Below are 20,247 nucleotides of genomic sequence, written 5' to 3' on the forward strand. Positions count from 1 at the left end.
AATGACCCATTTACTCTAATAGTTTGAGTTTCTTTAGTAAGCTTAAATGGAATGTCAGTTTTTTCAGTTTTTTTTTAACCATTTCTGTAAATCATCTATCCTCCCTTCTATACAATAACACACACATACTTTCTCACAGCCCACATTCACTTGTGCAGTAGTTTATGTATTTGCTCAAATAGATCCTAACCTTTGTTATCCACTTTGTATGAGATCTATTGCATTATTCTCAGAAGCATCTGAGCATCCTAAGAGCCTCAAGCTGTTGAATGTTACAAGCTATTTTTGAAATAATTAGACCATGTACATTGGAAATTCATAAATTCATCTCTTCTTGCTTTACTTTTAAGTGGCTGCAACCTCATTATTTTAAAATAAATGGCTATCAAATTGCACTACTTTACCATGTATGATCTGCCCCTAATCTTTGGTAAGAAAAACAGCAAGATACAGATACAGTAAATCAAAGTATGTTGACCCATACTGGCCAATTAAATATTCTGGCCTTTTCTCCATTCCATCAATTGTGCTTTTAATTTGGTATCAGGTAAACAACGATGCAGTTTAAGCCATTAATCTGCACTTACTTGATTATACCTGTTGACAATGATTTTTACATTTATTCAGACACCCACTAGTATATTATTGAGTGTGCATGTGCACTCAGTCATGTCCAACTCTTTGTAACCCCATGGACTTTAGTCCACCAGACTCCTCTGTCCATGGAATTTTCCAGGCAAGAATACCAGAATGGGTTACCATTTTCTACTCCAGGGGATCTTCTTGACCCATTGATTGAATCCAGGTCTCCTGTATTGCAGGCAGATTCTTTACCAACTGAATCACCAGGGAATCCCATGCTGCTGCTGCTGCTAAGTCACTTCAGTAGTGTCTGACTCTGTGCGACCCCATAGACGGCAGCCCACCAGGCTTCCCTGTCCCTGGGATTCTCAAGGCAAGAACACTGGAGTGGGTTGCCATTTCCGTCTCCAATGCATGAAACCCATAGGTTGGTGCAAAAGAAATGGCAGCTTTGCACTGTTGAATTTTGCTCTTTGATATTGGAATACATTCTAAATAAATATGGTTATGTTATACATCATTTTAATGTGCATTTCTTGCTTTCTGTTTTTCTGCTAATGACTTATTACTTGCTATTTATTTTATATTTATTTTAGACTATAGAAGTGATGTTAGACAAAAAGCAAATTCGTGAGATCCTTTTATTCGAGTTCAAAATGGGATGTAAAGCAGCAGAGACAACTCGCAACATCAGCAATGCATTTGGCCCAGGAACTGGTAGCAAATGTACAGTGCAGCAGTGATTCAAGAAGTTTTGCAAAGGAGACGAGAGCCTTGAAGTTGAGTACAGTGACTGGCCATCGGAAGTTGACAACGACCAACTAAGAGCAAGCATTGAAGCTGATACCCTTACAGCTACAGGAGAAGTTGCCAAAGAACTCAACGTCAACCATTCTATGGTCATTTGGCATTTGAAGCAAATTGGAAAGGTGACAATGCTCTATAAGTCAGTGCCTCGTAAGCAGACTGCAAATCAAAAAAAAAAAAAAAAAATCATCATTTTGAAGAGTCGTCTTCTCTTACTCTATGCAACAATAACAAAATGTTAATGATTGAGAAATGTCTCAATCAGATTGTTATGTGTGACAAAAACTGGATTTTATATGACAGCCAGCAATGATCTGCTCAGTGGTTGGATGAAGAAGAAACTCTAAAGCACTTCCCAAAGCTAAACTTGCACCAAAAAAAAGGTTATGGTCACTGTTTGGTGGTCTCCTGCTGGTCTGATCCACTACAGATTTCTGAGTCCTGGCAAAACCATTACATCTGAGGAGTATGTTCAGCAAATCAATGAAATGCACAGAAAACTGCAACTCCTGTAGCCAGCACTGGTCAACAGAAAGGACCCAATTCTTCTCAATGACAATGCCTAAGCACATGTTGCACAACCAGCATTTCAAAAGTTTAATGCATTGGGCTATGAAATTTCACTTCATCTGCCATATTCACCTGACCTCTTGCCAACCGACTACCACTTCTTCAAGCATCTGGACAATATTTTGCAGGGAAAATGCTTCCACAACCAGCAGGAGGCAGAAAATCCTTTCCAAGAGTTGTCAAATCCTGGAGTATGAATTTTGTGCTACAGGAATAAACAAACTTATTTCTTGTTGGCAAAAATGTGTTGATTGTAATGGCTCCTATTCTGATTAATAAAGATGTCTTTGAACCTAGTTATAATGATCCAAAATTCACAGTTCAAAACTGCAATTACTTTTGTCCCAATGTAATAACTCAGTAGCATTATGTCACATTCATATATATTAGTCTATGTTATCCACACACAGTCACTTTATAAATGCATCATACATTAATTGCTATATTTACTACCTCTATTTGCTTAGTAATCTAACAGGATAGATATAAGCATTTGCTTGTCAGGCATGGGGAACATCTACCCTGTATCCAGTTGGTATATTCCACATCTTTATTGCATCATTTATTCTTTCCATTCTTTTCTTATATCATCAAGTTTAAAATTATTTCTCCTTTACATTTAAGAAATTCCAATATTAGATTGATAAAAATTTCTTATTATGGAAGACTGGAAACAGACACACAATCATCACTGTATTTATGTTTAGTTATCTGAATTGGGACTCCTTTTTCAAGAGTATATAGTGAACTGATCTAGAGAATCTAAACCTTTCTGTCCTACATTCTCTGTAGTCCCAAAGAAAATATTGAGTTTGTGTAGCAGGTTAAATGTAGCTGGTTCGAAAAATGATGTCTAAAAATGACATCATTTGGTTTTGGGGAAAAAAAGATTTTACTGCCCAAGGCTATAAATATAAAAAAGTCCCAAAGAAGTTTCTGGGAGAAATTTTAGTCATTTGTCCTGTGGATGCTTAAGACCCAAGCACTGAGGTGAACCTCCTGAAAGTGAAATTTCTCAAGCCAAGGACCACTGTTTGACTTTCTGTTGGTCTTCAGTAGTGGTGCTGACTAACAGATCAGTTGCTGATCACTGGTGGGAGATCAGGACCGGATTTAGCTCCTCACACATATGGTCGCATACTCCGTAGGTGCTTCTTGCACATGTGTTGCCTGTCTTGGGTTCATTCCAATGACCGAATGCTTCAGGGAAGCATAAATAATGCCCTGTTTGTTTTCTTCCAGACTTGGGTTAAAATAAACCCCAGACTCTCTCCGGACCCTGAACCAGGGGTCGTTATCATAAATTCCAGTTTCCAAATGCAATGTTTGGGAACTTTCCATGATGTCGATTTCAGTTGGCTCACTCCTAAAGAACTGGGGAACATCAACCTAAAAGAGAGGGAAAAAAAGATTTCTTTAATTACAACTTAAGGATGTGATAGTGCATATCCACTAGGAAACCATGAGTGTAGGCTAAATTGAGTGGTTATACATGGAGAGAAATAATCTATTCTTCATTGTAGGTGTTGACATCTACTCCTTAAAGCAGATTCTCACTTATTAAAGGGTGAAAGGCTTAAAGACCACTATGTTCTTCTGAAAGAGTTATTTTGTGCTTTAAAAAAATTATTTATTTTTAATTGGAGGATAATTGCTTTACAATATTGTGAAGTTTTCTGCCATACATCAACATGAGTCAGCCATAGCTATACATATGTCCCAACCCTCTTGAACCTCCCTCCCATCTCCCACCCCATCCCAACCTTCTAGGTTGTCACAGAGCACTAGGTTCAGCTCCCTTTTATTTATGGTCATTTTTGAGCTCACAGAACCCTTTTTGACCCCTCTTTGAAATGGAAACCACACATCAGATTAATGAGAAAAGCATAAAATATCCCTTCAGAACATCAGGAGATGTGTAATATAATGTATAGCATTAACACAGTTTAGAATAAAGCAATTAAAGATAAAGCAGAACCATTACTCTCTAAGGGACAAAAAGAATATACTATGAAGAATAAATATTATCCAAGATATATTATTATGATTTGAAACCTGGGACTGGAAGTTGCTGTCAATTTGATGTGGGTGGACAAAGCTTGGGGAAAAGTTCTAAAGATATTCCAGTTGTTATTTCCACCACACGGATTTTCTAACACTTCCAAATTGAGTCAAATATCTTAAAGTTTTCAAGAAAGATGTGAACTTACGTAAACTAAAAGTACTGAAACCTGATTTTTTAAAAAACTTTTTTCAATTATTTGTTAGCTGTTTCTACCTATACAAGGGACCCGGCTGGTAAAAAATGAAGATACCATGTTAATGCTAAGGCTTATTTCAATTTTCTAAATCCCAATGTTACCAATTTATATTCTTGAGGTTCAGCCTAATTTCTTTGAGGTATCAGGTCCTTAACCTGATATGCCTAACCTGATAACCTATATCCCTTACCTGCTCTTTTGTCATCCACATTGTGATGTATACAGAGTTCTATACTGGTGGCTCAGTGGTAAAGACACTGCCTGCAATGCAGGGTACCCTGGTTTGATCCCTGGAGAAGGGAATGGCAGCCCACTCCAGTATTCTTGCCTGGAGAATTCCATGGACAGAAGAGCTTGGCTGGCTATAGTCCACGGGATCTCAAAGAGTCAGTGTTGACTGAGTAACTAACACACACCCACACACACACACCATGCAAACATGTCTAACTTTGTTCTGACAAATGAAGTATTAACTGTTGAGTATACTGCCTCCCTCGGATGGCCTAGCTGCCTAGGAAATAACACCAAGGCTGAATGATTGAAAGAAGCAAGATTCATTTAAGCGTCTTCATCTCTTGACTCAGATGGAAAGTGTCTCAAAGAAGCCCTACTAAAGTCTCTGGAGGAGCTCTGGAGAAGACTGTCATGTGACCTAATAACTGAAAGGTTGTTGCTGAACCACGAAAGATGCCAGGATTCTTGGCCTTCAGAGGAGAAGAATTCAATGGGGGGCCAGAGACAAGGCTTGATGGCTCAGAGCTTTTGTGTAATAAAGTTTTATTAAAGTATAAAAGAGATAGAGAAAGCTTCTGACATAGACATCAGAAGGGGGCAGAAAGAGTACCCGCCTACTAGTCTTTAGCTGGATGTTATATAGTTACTGCTGCTGCTGCTGCTGCTGCTGCTGCTAAGTCGCTTCAGTCGTGTCTAATTCTGTGCGACTCCATAGACGGCAGCCCACGAGGCTCCATCGTCCCTGGGATTCTCCAGGCAAGAACACTAGAGTGGGTTGTCATTTCCCTCTCCAATGCATGAAAGTGAAAAGTGAAAGGGAAGTCGCTCAGTCGTGTTCGACTCTTAGAGACCCCATGGACTGCAGCCTACCAGGCTCCTCTGTCCATGGGATTTTCTAGGCAAGAGTGCTGGAGTGGGGTGCCAATGCCTTCTCTAGCAGTCTGTTAATGAAAGAAAGGAATGTCTCAAAACTCAGAGAATGGCACTAGGCTCCTTACCCACAAGACTCATTTTGAGATAGTTTTGGCACCAGGGGAGTCATCCTGGGCCATGAAATGATTGATTTGAATCTTGAAGAAAAGCAGATTACCATGCAAATAGTTTTGTTTACATGGCTTAAGAGAGCAATGTATGAGTATAACATATTGTTTTGTCAAGTCAGTTCTGAGCCTTTAGGTGAACTGACTTGAGGACAGAAACTGGGGTAGATGCATAGTACAGAACATGGCTTAAGACAAACATTTCCATAAGAAAAATGTATTGGTTAGCTCAAAATTTGAGAAAAGTTAAGTTCAGGCGGAACCAGGTGTCATTATGGCAACACAGTATTTTAAGAAAAACCTCTTTTTAAATTTGTATAGAGAAGGGGAAAAAATATATCACTAGTTTGTTTCCTTCTGCTACTTAAGAGAGAGAGAAAAAAATGTCTGACACTTGCAGCCTATTTCCTCCGTTTGGAGACCCCTGGCCTTCCTGCCTGTTACCCTCTCATATCTAGCCGTAAATCTTTAACATATCAACAAGGTCTCTGTTGTATTTTTCAATCTATGTAGTTTGTCAACTCAATTACCTGCCTCCCATCCCCAAAGGTGGCTGGTTTCCATGGAAAACTTTGTTAGAGTAAATTAGGTAAAAGAAAGCATGGTGGCTGAACCTATTCTGTGGCACCTGATCAAAGTGGGTGGGTGCCACAAGGCTGGTGCACAATGGTATGGTGGGTAGAGATGGCAAAACTGAAGCAGCTGTCTTATTCTATATTTGTATAGCACTCCACAGTCTGTAATGGAGAAGGCAATGGCACCCCACTCCAGTACTCTTGCCTGGAAAATCCCATGGATGGAGGAGCCTGGTGGGCTGCAGTCCATGGGGTCGCTAAGAGTTGGGCACGACTGAGTGACTTCACTTTCACTTTTCACTTTCATGCATTGGAGAAGGAAATGGCAACCCACTCCAGTGTTCTTGCCTGGAGAATCCCAGGGATGGGGGAGCCTGATGGGCTGCCATCTATGGGGTCGCACAGAATCCGACACGACTGAAGCAACTTAGCAGCAGCAGCCACATTCTGTAAAGCACTTCAGAAAATATGCAATTCACTTGTTTATACTAAACAAGTACTTTCATACCCTCAAAGGACATCCTGGAATAGGATTAAAATTTTGACTTTTAAAAGTATGTTTCATATTATCCTTTTTCTAATTTGGATTTCTATTCTGCTGGTTCACATACAATTCCCTCTTGACAAAATTTGAGTCTCAAAGATCTAATACAGTATCTCTTTGATTATTTTCTGAAATGCTTGATAACTCAAATGGGGCAAAACTCTGAAATCCTATGAAATACACGAAGATCATAAAACAAAATTCCCCGATAATTGTACACATAGAAAAACCCCCTCTTGAGTTCAACTGCAAATCATAAATAATTCATCCAGTTTACAGAGAAAGAAATGTAACTATATTTTAGCCAACCTGGGCTTTACATGTCCAGTAAATTATTTAGATTTTTGTTTTTACCTTGCCAAAGCATGATTGATCTTAGTTCCCTGACCAGGGATAAAACCCAAGGCCCCTGCAATGGAAGTTTGGAATCTTAACCACTGGACTGGTTAAGGAACCAGGGAAGCCCCTAGACCATTGTTTTAAATGTTGTCATAGCTTTTAGGGCTGATTGTAACAGAGTGTATTTTGCTGTTGTTCACTATAGAAAGAAAGGAAATCACATTTAAGAAAATTTCCCTATGTGAAGAAACAAAACCTTAGCACCCAACACAATAATACTAAAAATTTCATACAAGTTTCTTAATTTGAATGTATTTACTTTTATTTAATATTAAGCTACCTGGTGGGGAATGCTGAGTACCATTTAATATTATATGTAGAACTATTGGTTATATCTGCCTCTGGCATTTCTGGAAATTTTAAGACGTTGAATACATCTTTATTACTACTCCTAATGGAAAAACCCATATCCACATAAATTCTTTTTGTGGTACCTTGTTTATGACTACTTGTTTTTAATCAGAGCTACATAAAATTTTTTTCCAGAAATATGTTGCTTCATTTTGCATTCTATTTTGAGTTCCAGTCTTTACAGAACATTGAATCCAAAAGAAAGGTCTAAACTGGTATTCCAAGAACTTGGGAAACTGCTCTGCTTCCGGAGAACCCTTTGCTTTGTCTACCAGGTCTCCTCCTTAATGAGCCCACACACATTATGAGTGATTTTTGCATAGTAACTAGACCTGTGATCATGCTTCTTTATCTGCTGGTATGACTCATTAAGAAATCATACTTGATTTTATGAGGTTATTTATAATTCATTATTTTATTTACTCCCACCTGCAGGAGATAGTGAAGGGCAGGGGAGCCTGGCATACTGCAGATCATGGGGTCACAGAGAGACGGACACGACTTAGTGACTGAACAACCCTTCTGGAAACACTTAAGGCACTTTTGTGAGAATAAATCAATAGCCTGAAGTCACATAACAGGTTGAGAACAGAGTCAACGTTGTATAGTTCAGCCTCTGACTTTTCTGCTTAGGTTCTACACTGCCTTCTATGCCTTATAAGCCTCACTTATGAGATTTGCTAATCCCAAGGAAGAGCTTCCCAGGTGGCTCAGTGGTAAAGAATTTGCCTGCCAATGCAGGAGACACAGGTTCAGTCCCTCAGTCTGGAAGATCCCTTGGAGAAGGAAATGACAACCCACTGCAGTGTTCTTGCCTAGGAAATCCTTGGAGAAAGGAGCCTGGTGGGCTACAGTCCATGGGGTCGCAAAAGAGTTGGATATGACTTAGCCACTAAGCAACAATCTGGAAGCATCTTTGCTACAGACTAAAGTAAATGTAAAATAAACACATTTTAAAAAGTAGGTAAATATATATAGCATTTAGAACACTACTTGGCACATGGTGTTACATAGACCCAATTAAATTTTTAAAAATATATAAATATTAGCATGGCATAACACAGGTTGTGTTATATACCATCAAACATACCAGGTTACTATCCCTTCCTGTTGAATTAGAAAGCTTCTTTTGTCTCCCTGCAATTCAAAAAGAAAAATAAAATAAAATACCAAAAGAGGTAAAGAATAGCACAAAATAAAATTCTTCCTCAATTCCTTGTAAGTTAGGGTCATTTAAGAATATAGGTTCTAGAATCAGATTGCTAGGTTGAAATTCAGTCCCAGAGGTGGGGACGCCTCCCCACGCAAACTCACCCATGTGCACACCATCCACAGCGTTATTATTAGTTTGGACTTCTTTATTTGCTATGTCCATCATGATACACAAATCTCTGTGAGAATTCGTGCTGTCCATTTTGTTCATTGGTTCTTCACTCCTCACTCCAGAACGGCCTATGGCATAGCCAAGAGGAGGGCACAGGACCTAGCCCAGCACCTTAAAAACCTGGGACTCTTTTTTCTGGGGACATTCTGTATGTAATGCCACACTCACAGCTTTCCTTTCACCTACACAGCTGGGATCTCCTCTGGCCTAGTTCCCTTGGATGTGGTAAATCAAAAGATTTATCCTTGCTTTTTTTTCTGAAGCTCCAGCTACCTCAAAAAAGGCAGTGGAAACTGGAGGGGGGGCCATTGAAAGAGCCTTGGTGTTGCAGAAGTGGAGTTGGAGTCACAGAGGAGTCTCTCAGCATCCTGAGAAGGTTCTAGGCTCCAGAAGTCCTCACCACAAAACACCAAGAGCACTTTTGCTCAGACAAGGCTTTCTCTTGTGGCAGAAATAAGGATTGCTCTGTCCAGCTTAGTTTCTATAGCTACACTGTGGCTGCTGCTGTGGAGAAAGGAATTAGACAAGATGACTGAGGGGAAAAAGGAAAGAGAGAGAGGACTGACCTGGTTTCGACCCCAGCTAGACCAGATTCATCATACCCCTCTCTCTTAACGTGTTTAAGTGTTCACTAATGACCTTAAGTGAATTCTTACAGAAAGAGAAAGTAATTGTTTTCAAACTATCACCTCTCTGATCATAGTCAAAACCACGTTTTCAAATGCATTAATGTTGGGTAGGGATTCAGTTCAAGCGTCTGTTTATGATGGCAACAGTAAGCACAGACATAAGAATTTCCTCTGGGGACATTGGGTCTTCATTTAGACAGGTGTGTGGATGACTGGCATAATGTGATATGACTGTGGAAAACAGGACCAGACAAACTAATTCAATGCAGACATGTTGATCTGCGAAATTATTTCAGCCTCCTTTTCAACACCCTGAATGTTAGAAGAATTCTTCCTATGATGGACCCAAGTAGAATGAGTAAGTCCCAGCAATATTACCTCCTCACCACAAGCCTTTGTTGTGGTGAGCATGCCTCTTCAAGACTAGAGGAGATCTGAATTCATCCATTTGGCTTTCTGGTGGAAAGATGAGTTATTCCCCAGGAAACCACTGTCCATGGTTTATAGTAGAATATTGTGGGAAAAACCCACAATATTGGGAAACTAACTAAAAATCTATCAGCCAATGTAAATGAACCCCAAATGTGTGGCACAGAGCAGCAGAGAGAAGATGGAACTCACCTCGGTGCCTTCTAAGGCAGCAGAATAGGTAGAAACAGGTAATAAGTAGAGGTAAAGCCCCCAAAGGAAGCAAACTATAAAGGATCCATTGTCGGTCCACCATCTCTTCCTTGGAGAGTGGTCTTGAGGCATTCTTTGTATCTGAAATGTTCGTTAATACTCAAGACGGTTAGAAAATATGAGACAAATGAAGTAACACCCTCTGAACTGTCAGAACTTGAATGGAGTTCTAGCTGATGCTTCTATTTCTCTTTTAAGAGGTTTCTCCCAAGAAGCCCAGGACTTAGTCCTCTCCCCCACCTCTTGCTTTAATGCTGAGTGTATATGCTGCTGCTGCTGCTGCTAAGTCGCTTCAGTCGTGTCCGACTCTATGCGACCCCATAGACGGCAGCCCACCAGGCTCCCCCATCCCTGGGATTCTCCAGGCAAGAACACTGGAGTGGGTTGCCATTTCCTTCTCCAGTGCATAAAAGTGAGAAGTGAAAGTGAAGTTGCTCAGTCGTGTCTGACTCTTAGCAACCCCATGGACTGCGGCCCACCAGGGTCCTCTGTCCATGGGATTTTCCAGGCAAGAGTACTAGAGTGGGGTGCCATTGCCTTCTTCAAGTGTGTGTATGAGTGGCTATAATTTATCTTTCAATTCTGCTAGGGCTGCTGCTGCTGCTGCTAAGTCGCTTCAGTCGTGTCTGACTCTGTGCAACCCCATAGACGGCAGCTCACCAGGCTCCCCCGTCCTTGGGATTCTCCAGGCAAGAACACTGGAATGGGTTGCCATTTCCTTCTCCAACGTATGAAAGTGAAAAGTGAAAGTTAAGTTGCTCAGTCGTGTCTGACTCTTAGTGACCCCATGGACTGTAGCCAGCCAGGCTCCTCCATCCACGGGATTTTTCCAGGCAAGAGTACTAGAGTGGGGTGCCATTGCCTTCTCCGTCTGCTAGGGTTAATCGCCTATAAAACACTATCCATAACAGCTCTCAGAAAGTATTTCACCATGCCCTTTCATTTACAATGTCTCATTTAATTTTCATAATGATCACTTAAGAAAACTAAGCAGAGAACAGTAAACAGAGGAGAAGAAAAGTAAGGAATTTTTTTTTTTTTAAATCCAGTCACTTGTTCTGAGAAGAGTAATTGTCCCAAGACTTGCCAGAAGTCTAACAGCTAGTAAATGGCAGTTGCTGGGACTCAAGCCAACATGTTTTTGAAACAAAATTGAAGTTCCTTTAACACAATGCTTTGTGTTGTCTCATTAACCCTGATATTTCCAAGTACTTTTATTATCTTCAAATATCTTTGGTATCTCCAGATATGCTTCTATGGGCATACAACTGGTTCCCATTATTATTGATCAATGTTAATGTGCATTATGGAGAAGGAAATGGCAACCCACTCCAGTACTCTTGCCTGGAGAATCCCATGGACAGAGGAGCCTGGTGGGCTACAATCCATGAGGTCGCAAAGAGTCGGACACGAGAGAGCGACTAACACACACACAAACACACACACACACACACAATGTGCATTAAGGCCCTGTTTTTTCATGATAGGTTGTATCATGTACTAGTGTGTCGTGCAAGAACTTAACAGATAACAAATGAAGTCAAAAAAATGAAAGATAACAAAATAGAAAATATCAGAATTCATCATAAATCTTTTAACTTTGTACTTGTACTCAATTTTGTTTGTTCAGGAAGGCTTTATTTCTAGATATATTAACCTAGTTATACATTCATTCCTCATATCCTTGGTTTTGGGGTTAATGTGGTCAGGAGCTACTGGATCTGGGCATGAAGTAGTTTGGTAATTTAGTGCTAACAAATACTGTATTGTTCATGTGGCAGCTGCTATTTTGTTTAGGCGAGCAGCCAACTTATTACGAACAGTGACAAATTTAGCTGTCTGGGGGAGGGGAATGGATAGGAGCACAGGACTCTCCCACAACAGATAACTTAGTACAAACAAATCCACTCAATGAAGAAGATGCAACCTGTTTTACTTTCCAGACACATAACAATCTATTTCCTTGATTTTATTTGGCAAGTTTGATACTTACTTATAAGAGGATGTTCTGAATTATTTTGAGTCCGTTCTGAAACAGAAAAACAAGATAAAGAATTGAAATTGGTTGTGAAAACAACGAAGGTTCTACTCAGGTTTGTCCAAAATCAGAGCTAGTCTCCGAGAAGATATCTGTATTTACATACTAACAGAGAATTCAATAATTCAGCTGAAAGGCAGTTTGGAAAATGTGTAGATCATCACTTCAAGTTCATGGACAAAAGTCCCTGGGTTTATTTTGAGTCTTAAAGAAAGACTATAAAACACTGCTACACTTAAAATGAAAAACCAAAATGTGTATAGCACAGGGAACTCTGCTCATTGTTATGTGGCAGCCTGGATGGGAGGGAAGTTTGAGGGAGAGTGGATACATGTATATGTATGGCTGAGTCCCTTTGCTGTTCACCTGAAACTATCACAATATTGTTAATCGGCTATATTCCAATACAAAATAAAACTTAAAAAAAAAAAAAGGGAGAGAGAGACTGTATAAATACAACCCAACCTTCCTCTGATTGCTTTGACTCCCTCTTTCCACCTCCTTAAGTATAAGGAAACAATTCAGCCTATAGGACTTCTTTTAGCACTTGGAATAACAAGATATACATTCAGCAGGTGCTCCAAGGGAGTATAGAATGAATGCCACAAGGAAAGAAGGCTTTTGATGATGTGGTGGGAACTAATTCTGAAAAAAAGATAGTGCTTCTCACCTTCTGCCCACTCCTACACCCCCACTCTCCTGCTAAAATCATCACCATCTGCCTTTGTGAAGCTCCTAATCAGGGATTGATTGACCAAAGGCAGATTGGAGAGAACAGAGTTGCAGGCCAGTGTATGTTTCAGTGACTGTTCTGTTGACTTTCCTCTCAAGACTTTGCAAACTGCTTTTCTTCCTTCTGGGAGATAATTGCTCTCCTGGATAACAATTGGATAAGCACCCAAACCCGGACTCTGTCACAATCCTGCTTTCACAGGGACTAATCGACCCAGGGATCAAACCTGGGTCTCCTGCATTGTAGGCAGACTCTACCGTCTGAGCCACCAGGCAACCCATTGATTTTTAACTTAAACATAAAAAGCAAAGCAGAGTCAGGCACAAAAGCAGGAAAAGTTCCAATACTCCATAAGAAAGATATTTCAAGGGAAAAAATGAAAGATTTTATATCATAGCTCCAAAATTTATTTACCAAAAGCATGGTCCTGAAATATAATTTCAGAGTATATTTTTCTCCTTACATGATGCTCAGTTCATTGAGTACTCCCTGATACAGAAAGAAAATAATTTTCTTTGACACTCTTCTTGTTATGTTTGTTTTAATCACTTCACAAAAGGAAAATCCACACCCAATTCAAAGACAATTCTAAATGAGTCATTTGACTATTGTAAAGGAAGCAAGGATGATCCAAAGAAATATGGCATAGTTCCTGCTTGCCAGTGTATCATAAGCCTTCATGGGATAAAAGACATTTCCCTACATATCTGTGGTACAAGGAAATCTGTGATAAATGAGAGGCAAGACCTTAAACGACACAAAAATTACTAGGAAAGAGAAGTCACTTTCTCTAGGATAAACATAGACAACTTCATAAAGAATTAGAAAATGAGTTGGGTTTGACAGGAGAGGTAGAATTTTGATAAGTGGAGGCAGATTGGTGTCAGCCCAATAGTGTAAGCACTGGGAATGCTCTGCAGGGGACTCAACTAAAGAGTGGAATTATGAAAGAAGCCTATTAGGCAAATTAAGTATGTCAGGAAGATTTTTGGCTGAAATGAACCAAAAGTGGGGATAATTAAAAGATAAGTAGTTTATACAACTAATTAGAATATTTAGAAGGGAGATAGTGAAGGTCTGACCTGATCATGAAACTCCAGGAGGAACCAATTACAGAGCGGAAGGCTGTTGACAGACAAGAGTACAGAGTCTTGGAGAATTTCTAATGGGCTCAGGAGCACAAATCATCAATGTGATAAGAAAGGGGATGATAAGAAGGTGAGAGAGTAGGAAATTAGAAGAACAGAAATCTTGAGAGGGAACTTAAAATGCCCTTCATGTCTCCTGCACTGCTCTTAGATATCCCCTCTCACTACTTCACCCTTCACACTCTTCTCCAGTCATCCCCTTGGGACATACAGTTTAGGAGGGAATGCTGCCTCCCTTCCCTCTGAAGTTAGGCCTCAAGGGAGACAGATTGTAGATCTTAATTTCAGCTCTGACTTAACATCTATCCTTCTCAAACTATTCCCAAAAATTGCAGAGGAAGAAAAGCTTCTGGACTCATTTTACCAGGCCAGTAATATCCTGATAGAAAAATAAGAAAACTACAAGAAAAGAGTATTTTAGGGCAATATTCCTGATGGACATACATGTAAAAATCATGGTGAATGATCCTGATGCAAAGAAAACAAAGATATCATAAAAAAAGAGAAAACTACAGGCAAACATCAATGATAAACATAGATGGAAAAATCCTCACAAAAATAATAGCAAACAGAAACCAATAATACACTGGAAGGATCATATACCATGACCAAGTGGGATTTATCCCATGGATGCAAGGATGGTTCAATATCTGCAAATCAGTCAATACGATATACCACATTAACAAATTGAAGAATAAAAACCATATGCTCATTTCAATAGGTACATTAAAAGCTTTTATGAAATTCAGTGTTCACTCATGATAAAAACTATCTGCAAAGTGTGTACAGAGGAAATACACCTCAACATAATAAAGGCTATATATGACAAGTCCACAGCTAACATTGTAACCAACTGGGGGAAAGCTAAAAACATTTCCTCTAAGATCAGAAACAAGACAAAGATGCCAATTCTCACCAATTTTATCCAATGCACTATTGGAAGTCCTAACCATAGCAATCAGACAGAAAAAGAAATAAAAGGAATTCAGATTGGAAAGGAAGTAAAACTGTCACTGTCTGTGTTGATAATACAAATTTGTTGAATTCATTTATTGGATCTAGTATAATGGTTTGTGCAGATTTTTAAGGATTTTCTAATATTCAAAATCCTGTCATCTGTGAAAAGAGATAGTTTCACTTCTTCCTTTCCAAGTTATTAATAGATGTCTTTTATTTTTCTTACCTACTTTCTCTGGCTAGAACCTCCAGTTCAATATTTAATAGAAATGGCAAAAGTAGACATCTTTGTCTTGTTCCTGTTCTTGAGGGGAAAGCTTCCAATTTTTTATCATTGAGTATGATATTAGGCTCCTCTGTCCTTGAGATTCTCCAGGCAAGAATATTGGAGTGGGTTGCCATTTCCTTCTCCAGGGGAACTTCCTGACCCAGGAATTGAATCCAGGTCTCCCACATTGCAGGCAGATGCTTTACCAACTGAGTTATGTGGGAAGCCCAACGATATTAGCTGTGGAATTTTCATAAACCAACTATTTTTAAATCTCTTCTGCTTTTCTCTATTTATTTTCCATGTTTCATTCAACACAGTTTGGCCCAACATGACCTGTCCTTCCTCTGTTGTTGAGCCTATTGAGGGCCTCTGAGGAGGGACTGGGAGGCAGCGAAACCCATGAGTATTCGCAAGACTCATCAAGTAGTCAGATTGTTTGTGTGCTGATTGCCCTCTGTGCAAGCTGTGAACTATTAACAAGAGTGTAATTGTCTGAGCAGCACAAACATAAGTTCAAGGATTTATAATAAAAAAGTCAAGGACTGATAAATATAAGAAAAAAAATTTAAGGGCAAAAAGTAAAAAGCTGTCTACTATTAAATTTGATATTCACTTTGCAATTTTTTTCTCATGATTCTGTGATAAAATTTTAGTCTTATCAAATAAATGTTATATCCCCTAGAGGCAAGACCAACGATTTTATTATATATTTTTCTCTGCTCTTCACTGTCTCACTCAAAAACACACAGACACGTAGGTGACCACACATCACAATCTAGATTTCACATGAGTTCAATGTCTAACATAATCACTTGAGAATCAGAGCCCTCTTTTTCTTAAAACATAACAAAAAAAATTAGATAGTCTTGATATCTAGAACTCACCTGTCACATTAATGGTAATTGAGTGGCTTTCAATGAATCCGGATGAAGAGTTCACAAAACAGCGGTATGACCCACTGTCACTAGCAAGCACTTGATTAAAATGCAAAATAAAAACTGAAATAAGCTTCCTTTCTTCCCAACCCATAGACCCCTGAAGTCTGTCCCCAAGATGTAAACAATTGTTTCCTTCAAGCTTGCACCAGCTCACAGTAGGTCTATCAGCACAATATTTCATAGGGCATTCCAGTTCAAATGGGTCCCCTGATGATACAACATACATGGAATATTTCTTAATGTAAAGTTGTATATCACATGACTTGTCTCCTGGAAGATAAAAGCAAAATTAAAATCAATTCTGTTTTGGAAGGACTAATATTTGCCACCTCAACAGTTTCTGTGAAAGATTTATTAAACATGATTCTATAATTTTCTCAGATAACATTTTACAGTATATTAACCCTTACTAGCAGAGTGTCTGCTATGACACATAGTAGATACATGATAAATATTTGTTAAAAAAAATTAAACAATTTTCTCAATTGTTCAATAATTTCCTCAATTTCTAAAATGTTAACAGTTTATTATAAAATTATTTTATTCTAATTAGGTTTATTTTATTATCATGTAGCTACTCTAATGTGAGAGTCACTCAGTAATGTCCAACTCTATGCAACCCCATGGACTATACAGTCCGTGGAATTCGCTAGGCCAGAATACTGGAGTGGGTAGCCTTTTCCTTCTCCAGGGAATCTTCCCAACCCAGGGATTGAACCCAGGTCTCCTGTATTGCAGGCAGATTCTTTACCAGCTGAGCCACAAGGGAAGCTACTCCAATAGCAGCAAATAATAATAACTTCTTGCTACTTACATTCCAGAGACTGTTCAAAACATACTACATATTTTAGTCACTTAATCCTCACAATAAAACAATATATTATTATGAATCTTGTTTTCTGCATAAGGAAACTGAGGTAATAAAGACCTTACCTAAAGTTATATTCTAATAATTAAAATAATCAAGATTTAAACTCATACTAGAGTCCATTACTCTATAATTCATTATCACTACTCTGCTGTTGTTTCTTGAGTAGTAATTACATTTTCTATTACTAGCTCAGGTATAGTTCAATAACTGGGAGACAAGAAATTTTTGTAGACAAATATTTCACTATGATAGTTGGCATTACATTTTTTTAAACTTGTGTTTCAATGGCTTTAATGACACCTACCTTGAAAATTTTCCATTCCTTTTTCTATGTAGGAGACATGCAATACAAGATAAATTTCCGAAGAGAGGATGTTTTGAAATAATTGAATTTTTTATGTTTTCCTAAGTGGGAGGAAGAGCAGTTATCCACCTCTTCTGGAATTTCTGCCTACTGACCTGACATACAGGAAATATATTTTCCTTTGTTTTGGTGGGAAGAGCAAATTTTCCTGGAAACAGGTTTTTCTATTATCTTCTCTGAGCCTTCTGTTAGTAATAGTCAGTTGCACATAAAATCTGAAGCTAAGAAAAAAATGTTTTAATTCTCTATATTATTGAATAAGTTCTGTTACCCTTATCAGGAAAGGTTATACTAGGTAACCTCAGCATCTGAAATATAATTTATAGCCAAGATATATGAAAAAGAAATTCTCTCTAAGCAAACAAAATAAATATTACAAGATTCAAAATTTATCTCATTTTTATTCACAATTCTTACAATTCCATTATTATTTCCTATTTAACCCAGAGCATAATTATGTTATATAATACAGATTAATAACTTATTATAATGATAACATTGAATCGACGATAAAATTTTATGTTTAATATTAATACCATCCAATTTTAGAAACAAATAAGTGTTCAGTCTGTTTTACAAAAATTTCATCAGAAATGGTTACTTCAAAAAATGTTTTGGCTTCCAAAGGGGCAAATTCAATTGTTTAGAATGTACATTTATGTGGAAGTATCCATCTATTAATTGCTGGAGAATATTGTGTTTTTTAACTGTGTGGATCACAACAAACTGGAAAATCCTCAAAGAGATGGGAATACCGGACTACCTTTCCTGTCTCAGACATGCAGATGATACTACTCTAATGCAGAAAGTGAAGAAGAACTAAAAAGCCTCTTGATAAGGGTTAAAAGGGAGAGTGAAAAGTTGGCTTAAAACTCAACATTAAAAAAAATAAGATCATGGCATCTGGTCCCATCACATTGTAGCAAGTAGATAGGGAAAAAGTGGAAGTAGTAACAGATTTTATTTTGTTGGGCTCCAAAATCACTGCAGATGGCGACTTCAGCCATGAAATTAAAAGACACTTGCTCCTAGGAAGGAAAGCTATGATAAGCCTAGACAGCATATTAAAAAGTAGAGACATCAGTTTGCCAACAAAATTTCATATAGTCAAAGCTTTGATTTTTCCAGTAGTCATGTATGGATGTGAGAGTTGGATCATAAAGAAGGCTGAGCACTGAAGAACTGATGCTTTCAACTTGTGCTGGAGAAGAGCCTTGGACTGCAAGGAGATCAAACCCATCAATCCTAAAGGAAATCAACCCTGAATATTCATTGGAAGGACTGATGCTGAAGCTCAAGCTCCAATACTTTGGCCACCTGATCTGAAGAGCTGACTCACTGAAAAAGATCCTGGTGCTGGGAAAGATTGAAGGCAAAAAGTAAAGAGGGCAGCAGAGGATGAGATGGTTAGATAGCATCACAGACTCAGTGGACATGAATTTGAGCAAACTCTGGGAGGTAGTGAAGGACAGGGAAGCCTGGCATGCTGCAGTCCATGGGGTGGCAAAGAGTTGAACCCGACTTAGCTACTGAACAACAACATTGTGCTTTTTAAGACTTATGCATAAAGGGAGCATGAGAAATTGCACCAGTTCATGACAACTGCTTAATCTTTTTGTCAGTTACCTCATGAGTGCACATAAATCATGAAATACTCTACTATGGGCCCAACACTGTATGCTAGTAGCACTGATGAGCATCCTGACTAGTTCCAGGATTCCATGACTGTGGGCTTGGGAGGAGTGCATAAAGTGGGTTAGGAGTGGAAATGAGCTAGCTGTTAGCCCAGACACATCAATGACCTGCAATGGAATAATAGAAACACCACTGTGGTTCTTGTATGTTATCAGAAGGATGAAGATCATTGGCTGTCACACTGAGTAGCATAGGAATTTTTCTTGAGTGGAGGGTAAAAAAACAGATGGAGACTTGTGAACAGGCATTAAAATTCATCAAGGGTATTCCCTCTAGAAAAAGACGTTAACACTGTCTACCTGCCTGAAACTAAAATGGATGTTTGCAGTCAGGAATAATGCACTGAAGTAAATGATACAATTCTAATTTTCCATCTGATAAGCATGTTGACACTTTTTTGCTGCTTTTCCTGAATTCTTAATATGTATAACCATTTTATGGGCTTCCCTGGTGGCTCAGATGGTAAAGAATCTGCCGGGAATGCGGGACACCTGGATTCTATCCCTGGGTTGGGAAGATCTCCTGGAGAAGGGCATGGCAACCCACCCCAGGATTCTTGCCTGGAGACTCACCATGGACAGAGAAGCCTGGTGGGCTACAGTCCATAGGGTCACAAAGAGTCAGATACGACTGAACGACTAAGCACAACACAGCACATAATCATTTTATGATGCTCAGGATATCCAAAGCTGTTCCTAAGGGATTTGTCTTGTCAAACATCTTCTGAAAAAGAATAAAGATCACAGTTGCTTTTGGCTGGATTTATAGTCAATATTAGTTATTGTTTCTGCTGTTTCCTCAAATATTTATATCTAATGGGTGGGACATTTTCAATGCTAAAAATAATTAAAATAAATGCATGCAGTGAATGATGAAACCTCTACTATCTCCAGGCTCTCATAGGATGAAGTATCCCTTTTTAAGTCACTATAGGTTTAGGACGCCTCTTCTTTTAAAAATTCTCATGAAAACTGCTCCTGCATTATTACAGAATATATATTCCATGGCTAGGGTATACCTAGTATAATTGATGCCCAGAGTGCATCATTTTTAACAACCTTTTTTTTTCTATATTCAGAAATAATCATGAAATGAAACATATAATAAAATGGAAAAGAAACTGACTTTTTTTGTCATTAAACTTCATATATAAAGCAATGCAGGGACTTCCCTGG

At 38.7% G+C, this 20,247-nt stretch overlaps 1 protein-coding gene across 4 annotated transcripts in view; it reads right to left on the minus strand.

Moving 5' to 3' along the window:
• Positions 1-1,209: 1,209 nt before the first annotated feature.
• The window catches only part of BTLA (B and T lymphocyte associated), a 34,095-nt gene continuing 15,057 nt past the window's right edge, over positions 1,210-20,247 (minus strand). The window contains exons 2-7 of one of the 4 annotated variants that reach the window (XM_070787793.1): positions 17,473-17,598; positions 16,089-16,412; positions 12,051-12,086; positions 9,998-10,138; positions 8,454-8,500; positions 1,210-3,348 (exon numbers count right to left, since the gene is read on the minus strand). In XM_070787793.1, the coding sequence (XP_070643894.1) occupies positions 3,073-3,348; positions 8,454-8,500; positions 9,998-10,138; positions 12,051-12,086; positions 16,089-16,412; positions 17,473-17,479 (831 nt within the window). In that variant the 5' untranslated portion in view covers positions 17,480-17,598 and the 3' untranslated portion in view covers positions 1,210-3,072. The other 3 variants (XM_070787787.1, XM_019980044.2, XM_070787796.1) reach the window with 3 other exon arrangements.

This window comes from Bos indicus, chromosome 1 (genome assembly GCF_029378745.1).
Source record: "Bos indicus isolate NIAB-ARS_2022 breed Sahiwal x Tharparkar chromosome 1, NIAB-ARS_B.indTharparkar_mat_pri_1.0, whole genome shotgun sequence".
NCBI classification, from domain to species: domain Eukaryota; kingdom Metazoa; phylum Chordata; class Mammalia; order Artiodactyla; family Bovidae; genus Bos; species Bos indicus.